The following is a 14002-nucleotide window of genomic DNA, read 5'->3' on the forward strand; positions in this document are numbered from 1 at the left end:
CCTTTTTCCTCCCAACATAACGATGTCATTGTGGCCAAACAGTTCTATTTTTGTTTCATCAGACCAGAGGACATTTCTCCAAAAAGTACCATCTTTGTCCCCATGTGCAGTTGCAAACCGTAGTCTGTTTTTTATGGTGGTTTTGGAGCGTTGGCTTCTTCCTTGCTGTCGATATAGGACTCTATTTACTGTGGATATAGATACTTTTGTACCTGTTTCCTCCAGCATCTTCCCAAGGTCCTTTGCTGTTGTTCTGGGATTGATTTTTACTTTTCGCATCAAAGTACGTTCATCTCTAGGAGACAGAACGCATCTCCTTCCTGAGCGGTATGACAGCTGCGTGGTCCCATGGTGTTTATACTTGCATACTATTGTTTGTACAGATGAACGTGTTACCTTCAGGAGTTTTTCTGTGGTCTTGGCTGTTTTCTATAGATTTTCCCATGATGTCAAGCAAAGAGGCACTGCATTTGAAGGTAGGCCTTGAAATACATCCACAGGTACACATCCAATTGACTCAAATGCCATGACATAATTTTTCTGGAATTATCCAAGCTGTTTAAAGGCACAGTCAACTTAGTGAATGTAAAGTTCTGACCCACTGACATTGTGGTACATTGAATTATATGTGAAATAATCTCTGTCAACAACTGTTGGAAAAATTGCTTGTGTCATGCACAAAGTAGATGTCCTAACCAACTTGCCAAAACTAGTTTGTTAACAAGAAATTTGTGGAGTGGTTGAAACACTTAGGTTGGAGTCATTAAAACTAGTTTATGTAAACTTCCGACTTCAACTTTAGATGTGTGTGTGTGTGTGGTCACAATAATTCTATTATAAAGGCTGTCATGGCTAACTGCAATATTAGTGCATTGTTTTTCTCTCAAGACGTGAGTGTCATTTGCAGTAAAGTCTAAGCAACAAATAACATTGGATTGCTTTCTTTACATTTTTCAGCTGAGAGTTAGGTTCACATGAACCACTTTTTATTTTACACACAGAGATTGATCATGTAGATCATATTCTTTGTTTAATTAGTTAACCTGAATTTCCCCCTAGCAGGGAAAGTGTTGCCTCTTTTGTCCCTCACGAGTTTGCATCCCTGATTTATGCTTCTCTTGCATGCTGTTCTTTCTGCTTATTCACCCTACAACCCTCTAATCTTCAGTGTCCTAATCCTCAAGTGTCCCCTAGGCTAGACGGAGAGAAGCTTACAGAGCACCCCACTCCTGGAGGTCAAGGTTCTTATAATAGGGACAACGTAGACTACACCATAATTAATACCATCAGTTTTGAATTAATGACAGTTGGGACACTCACATAGGGGGACCTTCTTATCTAGGCCCATGTGGCATAACATAGGCCTAAGTCCTTGGCCTGTATAACTAACATATTAGAATGTAGAAATATCTCCAAAACCAGTTGTTTGCAATTAGATATGCATGTTAGTTACTGAAGAGCCTGTGTTGATGTATACCTTTCTCTCTTTCTGTTACAATGCTCCTCCTCCAGCAAGGACAAGTTTGGAAGGTTTGCACAGCTTTTCGCCTTTCCCTAAATCAAAACCTTCCTTTCCTATCGCCTTCTACCTAGTCTCATGTTTCATGACCCCTCTCTATGTTAACCACAGTGTCTTAGCGCATAGTGTTGGTACAGCTGCTATAAGAGGTCTGTGTTGCCAAATTGGAGCGCTTTTGTTTCCCGTCTCATTGAGCAATTGCCAGAGAAATGGTCTTTAAAAGCAGAATTATAATAGACAGGCTTTTGATTGACAGCTACTGTGTTGCTGTGTGTTTTGAGAAACATGGTGTTTCGTGTTGTACTTTTCTCTCCCATTCTTAAATCCTTGCCTTCAGTAGTTTTGTGTTGCAAACCACCGAGCCTATATGTGTAGTATAGTCTAGATACTTGCATGCCATTCCTGGCATTTTAACCTATTTGTTGAAAAATGTCATTCTTTTAGACTTACAGGCTCTGTTTCGTCTCAGATCTTCGTATCGCCCCTGTTTCTCAAATGAAGACTGCCGTTATGTAGCTAGCAACATCATCCATACTAACTGCTACTGTAGGCTAGGGTCGTCACAATACCAGTGTCACGATGCTGCTATGCAAAATGTTCAATTGGAAACTCAAAGCAGATTAAATTCTTTGATCCTTTAAGCGCTTGCTGTGCTATATCTTGGAAAATAAACAAATGCGACACTGGCTGACTATATAAGGCTGTTTGTTTCCAACATTAGGACTGTTTTCTTCAATAACGTAAAGCATGAAATGCACAGAGAAGTCCCTATCGGCAGTTAGATTATCACAGTTGGTGGCCCTCCCTTCTCTTGCTAGAACAAAAGCAGTACCTGTTGCCTGCCGACCCGGTAGCGACGGACCTAGAATCGCAATACTTGTCAGTGGCCAACAACTTGACTTTGAGCCATTTTGAGAGCATTAACCCCCACGTGGGGAAGTCAACAACAAAAAACGACAAGTAAGGGCATTTTCTTCGTACGTCCACGGATGAGCCAGTCACACTTCAAATGCAATGTAGGCTATGGGATGGTAGCTAGCTAAGTGTAGAGTTGCAATGCACACACCACTACATACTTCCAAGCTAGCTAACCACTGTAGGTAGTATTGACACTATAATTAATCACAATGGTTGTTAGCTGCCTAGTTAGTGCAGTGTCCTTGGCTGGCTGGCTAGCTAGCTATGTTGTGCTAGCTAGTGAATATGCTATTGTTAGCTAGCTAGCTAAACATTTGGCTATGGTCTGACACTGGCCGTATGGGATTATGGAGAGTGAATTAAATTGTTTCTTTGCCATCTTGCTAGGTAATCATCTAGCTGTGGCCATCTGGTTCGTATCAACAAGGGCTTTCTACAAAATAGCAACATTAGCGCAGATCACTTGGAATCTAGACTATAAGCAATACGAACGGATATGCATTGCCAAACAACGCTACTGCCACCTTCTGGCTTGGAGTATTATAACAAAGCTGAGTTCCAAAGTCTGAGGTGTGAACACAATAGAGATTGACTGACGACACTGTTCAGAGGTGCTAAGTACTGTTGGCAGGCAAGCATTTGACAATCTTACAGGTGTGTTTGCGCTGTGTCTGCATCATGTTTTGTGTCTTTGCCAAAATACTTCTGAATATCGCAAAACTGGTTTCGTGACAACCCCACTGTAGGCAACATCAGGACAGCATTAGAATGCTTGACACCCCACAGAGCCTCGTTAACCAGTTCAACCAATTTATCCAATCACTGTTTTAAGTGCAGAAAAATAGCTTAATTGTCTAATTGAAAGCTTTTTAATACTTTTTAAAGTTGTGTTATTGGCAGTTAATTGTTGACTAACGGTGACTGGCTTTATAGTGGATGAAGATACACAATAGCCTCTGTAGGTGATGTATCATTCTGTGTATTTTCATTTTGATGTGGCAAATTGTTTGCCACACCATGCAAAAAAGTGCATTGTTTCATGCTGTACTGTTAAGTTATTCATGCTTGATAAGGCAAGACTTGGTGGAAGTCTGACATTAATACAGTAAGGTTGTGTAAGTTACAATTAGGGTCATGTTCTTTGGGCATCAAATGGAAGAAAACCGACAAAAACAAGGAGGGACTTCCTGGATGCAAATATTCGCTTTCCGTGGGCAAAACACTTAATATTTTACGTTTTCTCTTGCGTGCCCTAATGAGCTTGACCCTGATGTTTTGATTGCCCACCGTTTTCATATACAAGCCTACTTCCTCCAACGATTGTGGTATAGTATTACAGTTAGTGTCCACACACACACACACACACACACCATAAGGTTTAGTAACCATCATTATTAACCTATGTGATGACAACACATGCATGCACTGCATCCTGTTCACCTTATGACACGTGTACCCAAAATGCATGCCGCTTTACCACCATGTTAAAGGGGAAGTTGACCTAAAATCCAAAATGTCCCAAGTGATTCCATACATTGAAACTAGTTAGGTGGAGTTTTCCTTCTCCCCCTCTCTCACCTTGCAGTCTAGAACTGGAAAGCTGCTAAAACAGGTCACGCGATGTCTTTGTGCACTGCTAGCTCTGCTGTCAGTCACATTTTTTGTTTTATTGAAAGCATATGGCTGAATTAGCAAAAATATAATATATATATAAGTACTCTCAAACTAACAATGTTACAGCCTGAATTTAAAATGGATTAAATTGCACATAAAAAAAATAATAATAATTGGCCTACACACTATCACAATGTTACAGTAGAATTATGTTTTTCGAAACGTTTACAGATTATTTAAAAATGAAATGCTGAAATGTCTTGAGACTAAGTTTTCAACCCCTTTTTAAGGCGAGCCTAAATAAGTTCAGGTGTAAAAATGTGCATAACAAGTTTCATGGACTCATGGCAATAATAGTGTTTAACTAACCTCATCTATATACCTCACATGCAATTATCTGTTAGGTCCCTCGGTCGAGCAGTGAATTTCAAATACAGATTCAACTACAAGACCAAGGAGGTTTTCTGATACTGCACAAAAAAGGGCACCTATTGGTAGATGGGTAAAATAAAAAGCAGACATTGAATATCCCATTGAGCATGGTAAAGTTATGAATTACACTCTGAATTGTGTAGCAATACACCCAGTCACTATGAAGATACAGGGGTCCTTCCTAACTCAGTTGCCGCATAGGAAGGAATTCACTTTTTGTCCTGAATATAAAGTGTTATGTTTGGGGCAAATCCAATACAACACATTACTGAGTACCACTCCCCATATTATCAAGCATAGTGGTGGCTGTGTCATGTTATGGGTATGCTTGTAATCTTTAAGGACTGGGGAGTTTTTCAGGATAATAAATAAACGGAATGGAGCTAAACACAGGCGGAATCGTAGAGGAAAACCTGGTTCACCTTTCAGCAGACGACAACCCTACGACACAAGGTCAAATCTACACTGGAGTTCCTTACCAAGAAGACCGTGACAGTAACAGTGGCAGAGCTATAGTTTTGATGTACATCTACTTGAAGATCTATGGAAAGACCTGAAAATGGTTATCTAGCAGTGCTCAACAACCAATTTGACAGAGCTCGAAGAATTTTGAAAAGATAATGGGCAAATGTTACACAATGCAGGTGTGGAATGCTCTTTGAGACTTACACAGAAAGACTTACAGCTGTAATCGCTGTCAAAGGTACTTCTACAAAGTATTGACTTGGGTGTAAATTAGATATTTCATGTGAGTTCTCAACAGTCAAATGCCCATCCCTAGTCTCATTCAGCATAGCTTTGAAGTGGGTCCTCTGCGGTGAGTCACTGTGTCCAGGAGTCCGGATTCCTCTCCTTCCTGCGTGTTAAATACCGTCCGAGCCAAATATCCACTGCCTTAGGGGGTCTCCCCTGGTTTTCAGGAAGTGAAAGACTCCCAGGTATGTGCTGCTCCCAGACTGTGATTTGTTTGTCAGGTTAGGTACTGTGACTGCAAAAATAAAGAATATCTATGCAAATCGACCACAAAAACTGGAATACAAAACATTCAAACATTGTTTAGTTACATATACAAATATTTAAACTAGTATACTACATAATGTTAGCAACCTATTGTATGTGCATCATGAAAGTATTTGTGTCTACTTCATTCTGGAGCGATATCTTCTAACCAGGTCCTTTCTCAGGTCTCTCCTCTAGTAATGTTGGCTGGAAGATTAAAGTAGGCTTGGGCAGGTGGGATGAAGGATTCTTGTAAATCACCATTGGATGTTGTTACCACTCCAGCACCTGGTCAACCAGTTTCTCCCTGAACTGCAAAAGTTTTTTTTGTTCATTTATTTTAAAAAAAATGTTTGGCCACCCACTGCTTGCACTTTGTTTTAGGATCAAGTGTTTCTCACCTACACAATTAATGCAGAGGGCAGTTAGACATGTTTACATGGTACACACACAGACTTATTCTTAAGGATAATTTTTGTTTCACAAAATACCTTATGTTGTAACAGGAAATATGGTACTTCATATTATTCTATGTGATGTACATGCGTGATCTATTTTATAATAAAAATGCTTATATAAAGGAAATTAAGTCTATCAAGTAATTCAAGTAGCTTGTTCCCTGTCCACATTTTCAGTATTATATTCCAAATTAGTATTATGTGTATTAAGAAAGGAGTAACTTCCGCCCAAACATAAGTCAAGTGATGCCATGTTTACTAACCTATAAAGCCTTTTTGTTATGGCCATTGTGCTACATGTAAATTATATTGTTAGGATACGCATGGCCCCTATTGACAGGGGGAGGGAGTTACAGAGAAACAATAGACCAGACTGGGAAATAATATACCCCAGGTGGTTCCTGCGGCCAGGTATTCCACACAAGGCTATACAGTTGCCTGAAATGTTGTCATGAAAATAATCATGGCTAGCCAACACATTGGGAAAAGGTCTACTGGATATTTTCACACAACATCAACTCACATGGGTGCCAGAGGCGCTTGCTGTTACTTAGTTGTTTGAAGACTGATCTATTGAGGCCAGAACCTGTGAGTGAGATGGGGATATTGACCTCTGTTATTTGTGGCACAATGGGACTTCATGATACATTTGCAATATTGGCTGTAGGAATGTTTACATAGTATTTACTGTTTTTATCGCTACTAGCCATCTTCTCCATCTGGCTATCTTTCAATGGAAAATAGTGAAACTTTGCCTTCTTCCTTAGATGTCTTATATAAAGTGCATACCGTGTGGTGTCAAGCTCCAAATGAGTACATAAACAGTGCATTCGGAAATTATTCAGGCTCCTTGATGTTTTCCACATTTTGTTACGTTACAGCCTTATTCAAAAAATTTTGAAATTATTATTTTCCTTCATCTATCTACTCACAATACCTCAATGACGAAGTAAAACTTGTTTTAAATGTTTGTAAATGTTTTAATAATTAAAAATGGAAATATCACATTTACAAGTATTATGACCCTTTACCCAGTACTTTGGCAGCGATTACATCCTCAAGTCTTCGTTGGGTATGATGCTACAAGCTTGGCACACCTGTATTTGGGGAGTTTCTCCCGTTCTTGTCTGCTGATCCTATCAAGCTCTGTCAGGATGGGTGGGGAGCTTTGCTGCAAAGCTATTTTCAGGTCTCTCCAGAGATGTTCGATTGGGTTCAAGTCTGGGCTCTGGCTGGGGCACTCCTGCGTTGTCTTGGCTGTATGCTTAGGGTCAATGTCTTGTTGGAAGGTGAAACCTTTGCCCTAGTCTGAGGTCCTGAGCACTCTAGCTTTCATCAGGGATCTCTCTGTACTTTGCTCTGTTCATCTTTCCCTCAACCGGACTATTCTCCCAGTCCCTGCCGCTGAAAAACATCCCCACAGCATGATGCTGCCACCACCATGCGTCACCGTAAGGATGGTGTCAGGTTTCCTCCAGACATTATGCTTGGCATTCAGGCCAAAGAGTTCAATCTTGGTTTTATCAGACCAGAGCATCTTGTTTCTCAAGGTCTGAGAGTCCTTTAGGGGCCGTTTTGCAAACTCCAAGCAGGCTGTCATGTGCCTTTTACTGAGGAGTGGCTTATTTGTGGCCATTTCTACCATAAAGAACTGATTGATGGAGTGCTGCAGAAAAGGTTGTCCTCGAAGGTTCTGCCATCTCCACAGAGGAACTCTCGAGCTCTATCAGAGTGACCATCGTGTTCTTGGTCTCCCTCCTCCTTGACCAAGGCCCTTCTCCCCCCGATTGCTCAGTGTGGCCAGGCAGCCAGCTCTAAGAAGAGTCTTGGTGTCTCCAATCAAGTTGTAGAAACATCTCAAGGATGATCAATGGAAACAGGATGCACCTGAGCTCAATTTCAAGTCTCATAGCAAAGGGTCTGAATATTTATGTAAATAAGGTATTTCTGTTTTTTATTTAATACATTTGCAAAAAAATCTAAACCTGTTTTTGCTTTGTCATAATGGGGTATTGTGTGTAGATTGTTGAAGAACAACATTAATTTAATTCATTTTAGAATAAGGCTGTACCGCTAAAAATAATTGGGAAACGAGGAAGGGGTCTGAATACTTTCTGAATGCACTGTGCGTCAGTTTGCCCCACGAGCGCACGTGCAGTTTTTACCCATCTCCGATGTTGCAGTCGGCCACATAAAACATCTGATTATTTTATATAAATATTTAAAGTGGGAAAAGTATACATTTCCTGACTCAAAACTGATACTACTTTTGATCAAAGTAGCTCAGCCGAAAAGCGTCAGTTTCTTTGTTTTCATTGAACATGCCATACAAATAAAGGCATTTTAATTCATTATAAACTCAGCAAAAAAGAAACGTCCTCTCACTGTCAACTGTTTATTTTCAGCAAACTTAACATGTGTAAATATTTATATGAACATAAGATTCAACAACTGAGACTAACTGAACAAGTTCCACAGACATGTGACTAACAGAAATGGAATAATGTGTCCCTGAACAAAGGGGGGGTCAAAATCAAAAGTAACAGTCAGTATCTGGTGTGGCCACCAGCTGCATCTCCTCCTTATGGACTGCACCAGATTTTCCAGTTCTTGCTGTGAGATGTTACCCCACCCAAGGCACCTGCAAGTTCCCGGACATTTCTCGGGGGATGGCCTTAGCCCTCACCCTCCGATCCAACAGGTCCCAGACGTGCTCAATGGGATTGAGATCTGGGTGCTTCGCTGGCCATGGCAGAACACTGACATTCCTGTCCTGCAGGAAATCACACACAGAACGAGCAGTATGGCTGGTGGCATTGTCATGCTGAAGGGTCATGTCAGGATGAGCCTGCAGGAAGAGTACCACATGCGGGAGGAGGATGTCTTCTCTGTAACGACCAGCGTTGAGATTGCCTGCAATGACAACAAGCTCAGTCCGATGATGCTGTGACACACCGCCCCAGACCATGACGGACCCTCCACCTCCAAATCGATCCCGCTCCATAGTACAGGCCTCTGTATAACGCTCATTCCTTTGATGATGAATGCGAATCCGACCATCACCCCTGTGGCGTTCTTGCCGGTGATGTCTGGTGAGGACCTGCCTTACAACATGCCTACAAGCCCTCAGTCCAGCCTCTCTGTCCGCAATAGGCTGAGTTTGAGCACTGATGGAGGGATTGTGCGTTCCTGATGGAACTTGGGCAGTTGTTGCATCCTGTACATGTCCCCCAGGTGTGATGTTTGGATGTACCGATCCTGTGCAGGTGTTGTTAAACATGGTCTGCCACTGCGAGGACGATCAGCTGTCCATCCTGTCTCCCTGTAGCGCTTTCTTAGGTGTCTCACAGTACGGACATAGCAATTTATTGCCCTGGCCACAGCTGCAGTCCTCATGCCTCCTTGCAACATGCCTAAGGCACGTTCACGCAGATGAGCAGGGCATCTTTCTTATGGTGTTTTTCAGAGTCAGTAGAAAGGCCTCCTTAGTGTCCTAAGTTTTCATAACTGTGACCTTAATTGCCTACTGTCTGTAAGCTGTTAGTGTCTTAATGACCGTTCCGCAGGTGCATATTCATTATTTTTTTATGGTTAATTGAACAAGCATGTGAAACCATGTTTAAACCCTTTACAATGAAGATCTGTGAAGTTATTTGGATTTTTACAAATTCTTTTTGTAAGACCGGGTCCTGAAAAAGGGGCGTTTCTTTTTATGAATGTGATAATCTATTTAGCCGTATGCCTTCAATTTAACAAAGAATTTGTCTACAATAGGTCTTTGAAAGACAACGGAACAGAGCTAGTAGTTTCCAAAGAAACGTGAGGAATCACGTGACCCGTTTTTGCAGCTTTCCTGTTCTAGGCAGCAGGGAGAAAGGGGGTGAAGTCTTAACTCCACCTAACTAGTTTCAATGTATGGAATTACTTGGGAAATTTTTTATTTTAGGTGTACTTCCCCTTTAAGAACAATCTCTTTTGCAGAGAACTGCCCAATGAAAAACGGATCATAATTTAGAACAAACTGCATTTAACCTATTGGTTCTAGATGGCATTTTTAAATTATGAGACCTAAACAGGAGACCTTGTGCAGAATGTTTTGTTCTCCTTTCGCTCTCTGCTCACTCCATTTTTCAGCAAAAATGAAACCATTTTCACTCTGCCTGTTCATCCTGTCAATCATGAACTTAATTAACAACCTTCTTATTTGACTAACAATGCTGCTCAATGAGAATCAGCCAGTATTCAAAGATGACTGCTGTAGCATCTTTCTGTTCTCTTCCCTTTCCACTTTAGGCATGCGGCGACCCCAAAGCAAAGCCGTCATACCTGGTGGACAAAAACTTGGAGTCGGTGGTTAAGTTTATCGTACGAAAATTCCCTGCAATAGAGACGCGAAACAATAATGTAAGTTATGTTTTAAGTTTATTCAAATGACCTTATGCAGTAGGATATTGCATTAATGTTATTGATTTTGTCTGTGAGCATTCGAGAGGCAGTAACTACCATGTAGTCAGTTGGTAGAGCATGGTGCTTGTAACGCCAGGGTAGTGGGTTCGATTCCCACAGATGAACAGTATGAAAATGTATCCCCTCACTACTGTAAGTCGCTCTGGATACGATAGTCTGCTTAATGACTAAATTGTAAATTAAATATGCTGAGTGTACAAAACATTAAGAACACCTTCTTGATACACTCAGGAAACTGTTGACTGTGAAACCCAGTAGCGTTGCAGTTCTTGAGACAAACTGGTGTGCGTGGCACCTACTACCATACCCTGTTCACCCTCTGAATGGCACACATTACACAATCCATGTCTCAATTGTCGCGCAGCTTAAAAATATATATTTTTAACCTGTCTCCTCACCTGGGCTCCCGAGTGGCGCAGCGGTCTAAGGCACTGCATCTCAGTGCGTGAGGCGTTACTACATCTCGGTGCTTGAGGCGTCACTACAGACACCCTGGAATCAAACCAGGGTATCACAAGCGGCCGTGATTGGGAGTCCCATAGGGCGGCGCACAATTGGCTCAGCGTCGTCCGGGTTTGGACGGTGTAGGCCGTCATTGTAATTTAAGAATTTGTTCTTAACTGACTTGCCTAGTTAAATACATTTCAAAAATACATCTACACTGATTTGAAGTGGGTTTTAAGTGACATCAATAAAGGATCATATCTTTCACCTGGATTCCCCTGGTCAGTCTGTCATGGAAAGAGCATGTGTTCATAATGTTTTGTATGCTCAGTGTATATACAATGATTTTAGACATGGTGTCGCCGTAAATTGTCTGTCATCATTTAAAAATGGTAACTTCTAAATGTATGATCACATAGTCATACCGTACGTACATTATGTGTACTGTACATTTATGTTGTCATATATGCTACTTTCTTACTATTTGCTTTTGCTGTGTTTGTGTGAAATGTGTAGCTAACTGCCTATTGGAATGACTTTGAGCTTAATTATGTTTAACTGTGTCATTATGTCCCTTATGTTTTTTTTCTTTGCTTGTTTTTGTTCAATGTTTTGCATGCTTAATGTGGCTTTTTTCTGGATAGTTCTTTTTGGTAATTTTGTACTATTTGTAGTGCCATTTTGCTTAGCTTTGCTTAGTCTGCCTTTTGTAGTGGAATAGTTTTAGTTTTCATCTAGCCTATTGCTTCTTATCCTGATAGACTATGCAAAGGTATCTAAGTTTCATTTTACCCACCCCATCTAGGTTAAGGGGGAAATCGGTTTAATTCTGCTTCAGCTCTTGGATTACTTCGTATAGCCTAGTAATGCATCTTGACAACTAGGTTATCTGGTCATTAAACCATTCTATTTGAATACTGTCATTATTCTTACCAATTAGACTATACATTTATCGTACAAGCTAGGCCTATATGGCTGAGTTTACACAGTTAGCCCAGTTCTGATATTTTTGGCAAAGGATCTTATTGGTCAAAAGTGGAAAAAGAATATTAGTTGAGCTGCCTGTGTAAACACTGCGTATCAGTGGGGAAAGTAGCACATGCAAACACAACTTGTTCTTGCTAATTTGTCTTGAAAAATGTAAAAGCCTTTACCCTCATGCTATTCAATTCTGAGGCAATGTTATTGTCAGAACTGGTTGGCCCAGCTTAAAAAAAAAAAAATATTGAATTGTATGGTTGAGATTTTGATTGGAGCATTATTCACGTGAAAATGTAACAACTAAGACTGTATTTCCATTTGCGCAGGAGAGAAACGTTTTTTGAGTTAATAATAGACAATATTTGTATTGTATTGGTCTTCCATGAATTGTAATATAGGGCATGGGTAATCTGGTTAACCTAACCGCCTGAAATGACTTATTAACTTCAGAACAAACATGTCCTTATTGTTACATTAGCATTTTACTGACATACAAGACAGTCCTATAATATATGTAAGAAAATACAATTAATAATTGTATATAGCTAATGCTAGAGCTGATTTAGGTAAACATAGCTAGACTAAATATTGATCTCAATTTGGCAATAAAGCATAGCTCATGGTAATTGTCATACATACCACAACTACAAACCATACTGGATAACGGCCTCCTGAGTGGCGCAGTGGTCGAAGGCAGTGCCGCTAGAGATTCTGGGTTCGAGTTCAGGCTCTGTCGCAGCTGGCCGTGACCGGGAGATCCATGGGGCAGCGCACAATGGGCCCAGCGTCGTCTGGGTTAGGGGAGGGTTTGGCCGGCAGGGATGTCCTTGTCCCATCGCGCTCTAGCGACTCCTGTGGCGGGCCGGGCACAGTGGGCGCTGACACGGTCGCCAGGTGTACGGTGTTTCCTCCGACACATTGGTGCGGCTGGCTTCCGGGTTAAGTGGGCATTGTGTCAAGAAGCAGTGTGGCTTGGTTGGGTTGTGTTTTGGAGGACGCACGGCTCTCAACCTTCGCCTCTCCCGAGTCCGTACGGGAGTTGCAGCGATGAGACAAGACTGTAATTACCAATTGGATACCACGTAATTGGCTAATAATTAAAAAAGGATAATGATAATTTAAAAAAAATATATACGGGATCATCACTCAGTACCTAAGGGTTCCCTACAATGCATTTTTGTCATAAAATCATTAGCTAATAACATCTGGAGACTGGTGTAGTGAAACGATCTAAACTTTAACACTGACAAATGGTTTACTCAAGAAGTTATAGGTTATTGGCCAAATTCAAAAGTTAGATATGCAATGAAATATAGAAAATAATAGTGCCGTAAAACGTCAACCATCAAACCAGGAGAACGACATGGTGTGTGACTGACTGCTGGTGAAAGAAGTGAACCTTACAGATAAGTTTGACATGACTACTTTGACATGCTCCTTGAGAGACCTAACAAATTGTTTATTCTACATTTACAGCAACAGCTTACACAGCTTCAAAAAGAAAAGTCTGAAATACTAAAGAATCTATCTCTATATTACTTCACATTTGTGGATGTCATGGAATTCAAGGTAAGGATTTTTTATTAATTTTTTTTACTCGATGTTAAACTACTTTAATAGGTATATTCGTGTAATAATAAGCATAATGTAATATACTTTTTATATATATTTTTATTTTATTTGACCTTTTCTTAACTAGGCAAGTCAGTTAAGAACAAGTTCTTATTTTCAATGACGGCCTAGGAACAGTGGGTTAACTGCCTGGTTCAGGGGCAGAACGACAGATTTTTACCTTGTCAGCTTGGGGATTCGATCTTGCAACCTTTCGGTTACAAATCCAACGCTCATAGATGTGTATATAGCTGTGTTAATTAGGATAGGTCAATGCCTGAGTAGCCATTTCTTCATTACTCTGAATAGTGGTAGGAAAATACTGCACCTGTACAATCATATACGATTTAGCTATGTTGTACCTATACAATCCAGACATGAGTGTTTTGTATTTCTTCTAGGACAATGTTTCTGAATTACTGAACACTATTGACGCTTGCCAAGTTTTCTTTGATGTTGTAAGTATTCATCTTTCCACAATTCCCTTTACTTGGTATACAAATAAATGTTTTTCAAATCTCCTCAGATTATACCTTTTCTATAATCCTAATCAAAGCTA

At 40.6% G+C, this 14002-nt stretch overlaps 1 protein-coding gene across 2 annotated transcripts in view; it reads left to right on the forward strand.

Moving 5' to 3' along the window:
- LOC110527602 (nck-associated protein 1) overlaps window positions 1–14002 on the forward strand; it is a 61764-nt gene that overhangs the window by 4603 nt on the left and 43159 nt on the right. For both annotated transcript variants that reach the window (XM_021608995.2, XM_036983105.1), the window contains exons 2-4: window positions 10234–10344; window positions 13309–13401; window positions 13845–13901. In XM_021608995.2, coding sequence (XP_021464670.1) covers window positions 10234–10344; window positions 13309–13401; window positions 13845–13901 — 261 coding nt within the window. The remainder of the gene's footprint in view (window positions 1–10233; window positions 10345–13308; window positions 13402–13844; window positions 13902–14002) is intronic.

This window comes from Oncorhynchus mykiss, chromosome 7 (genome assembly GCF_013265735.2).
Source record: "Oncorhynchus mykiss isolate Arlee chromosome 7, USDA_OmykA_1.1, whole genome shotgun sequence".
NCBI lineage: Eukaryota > Metazoa > Chordata > Actinopteri > Salmoniformes > Salmonidae > Oncorhynchus > Oncorhynchus mykiss.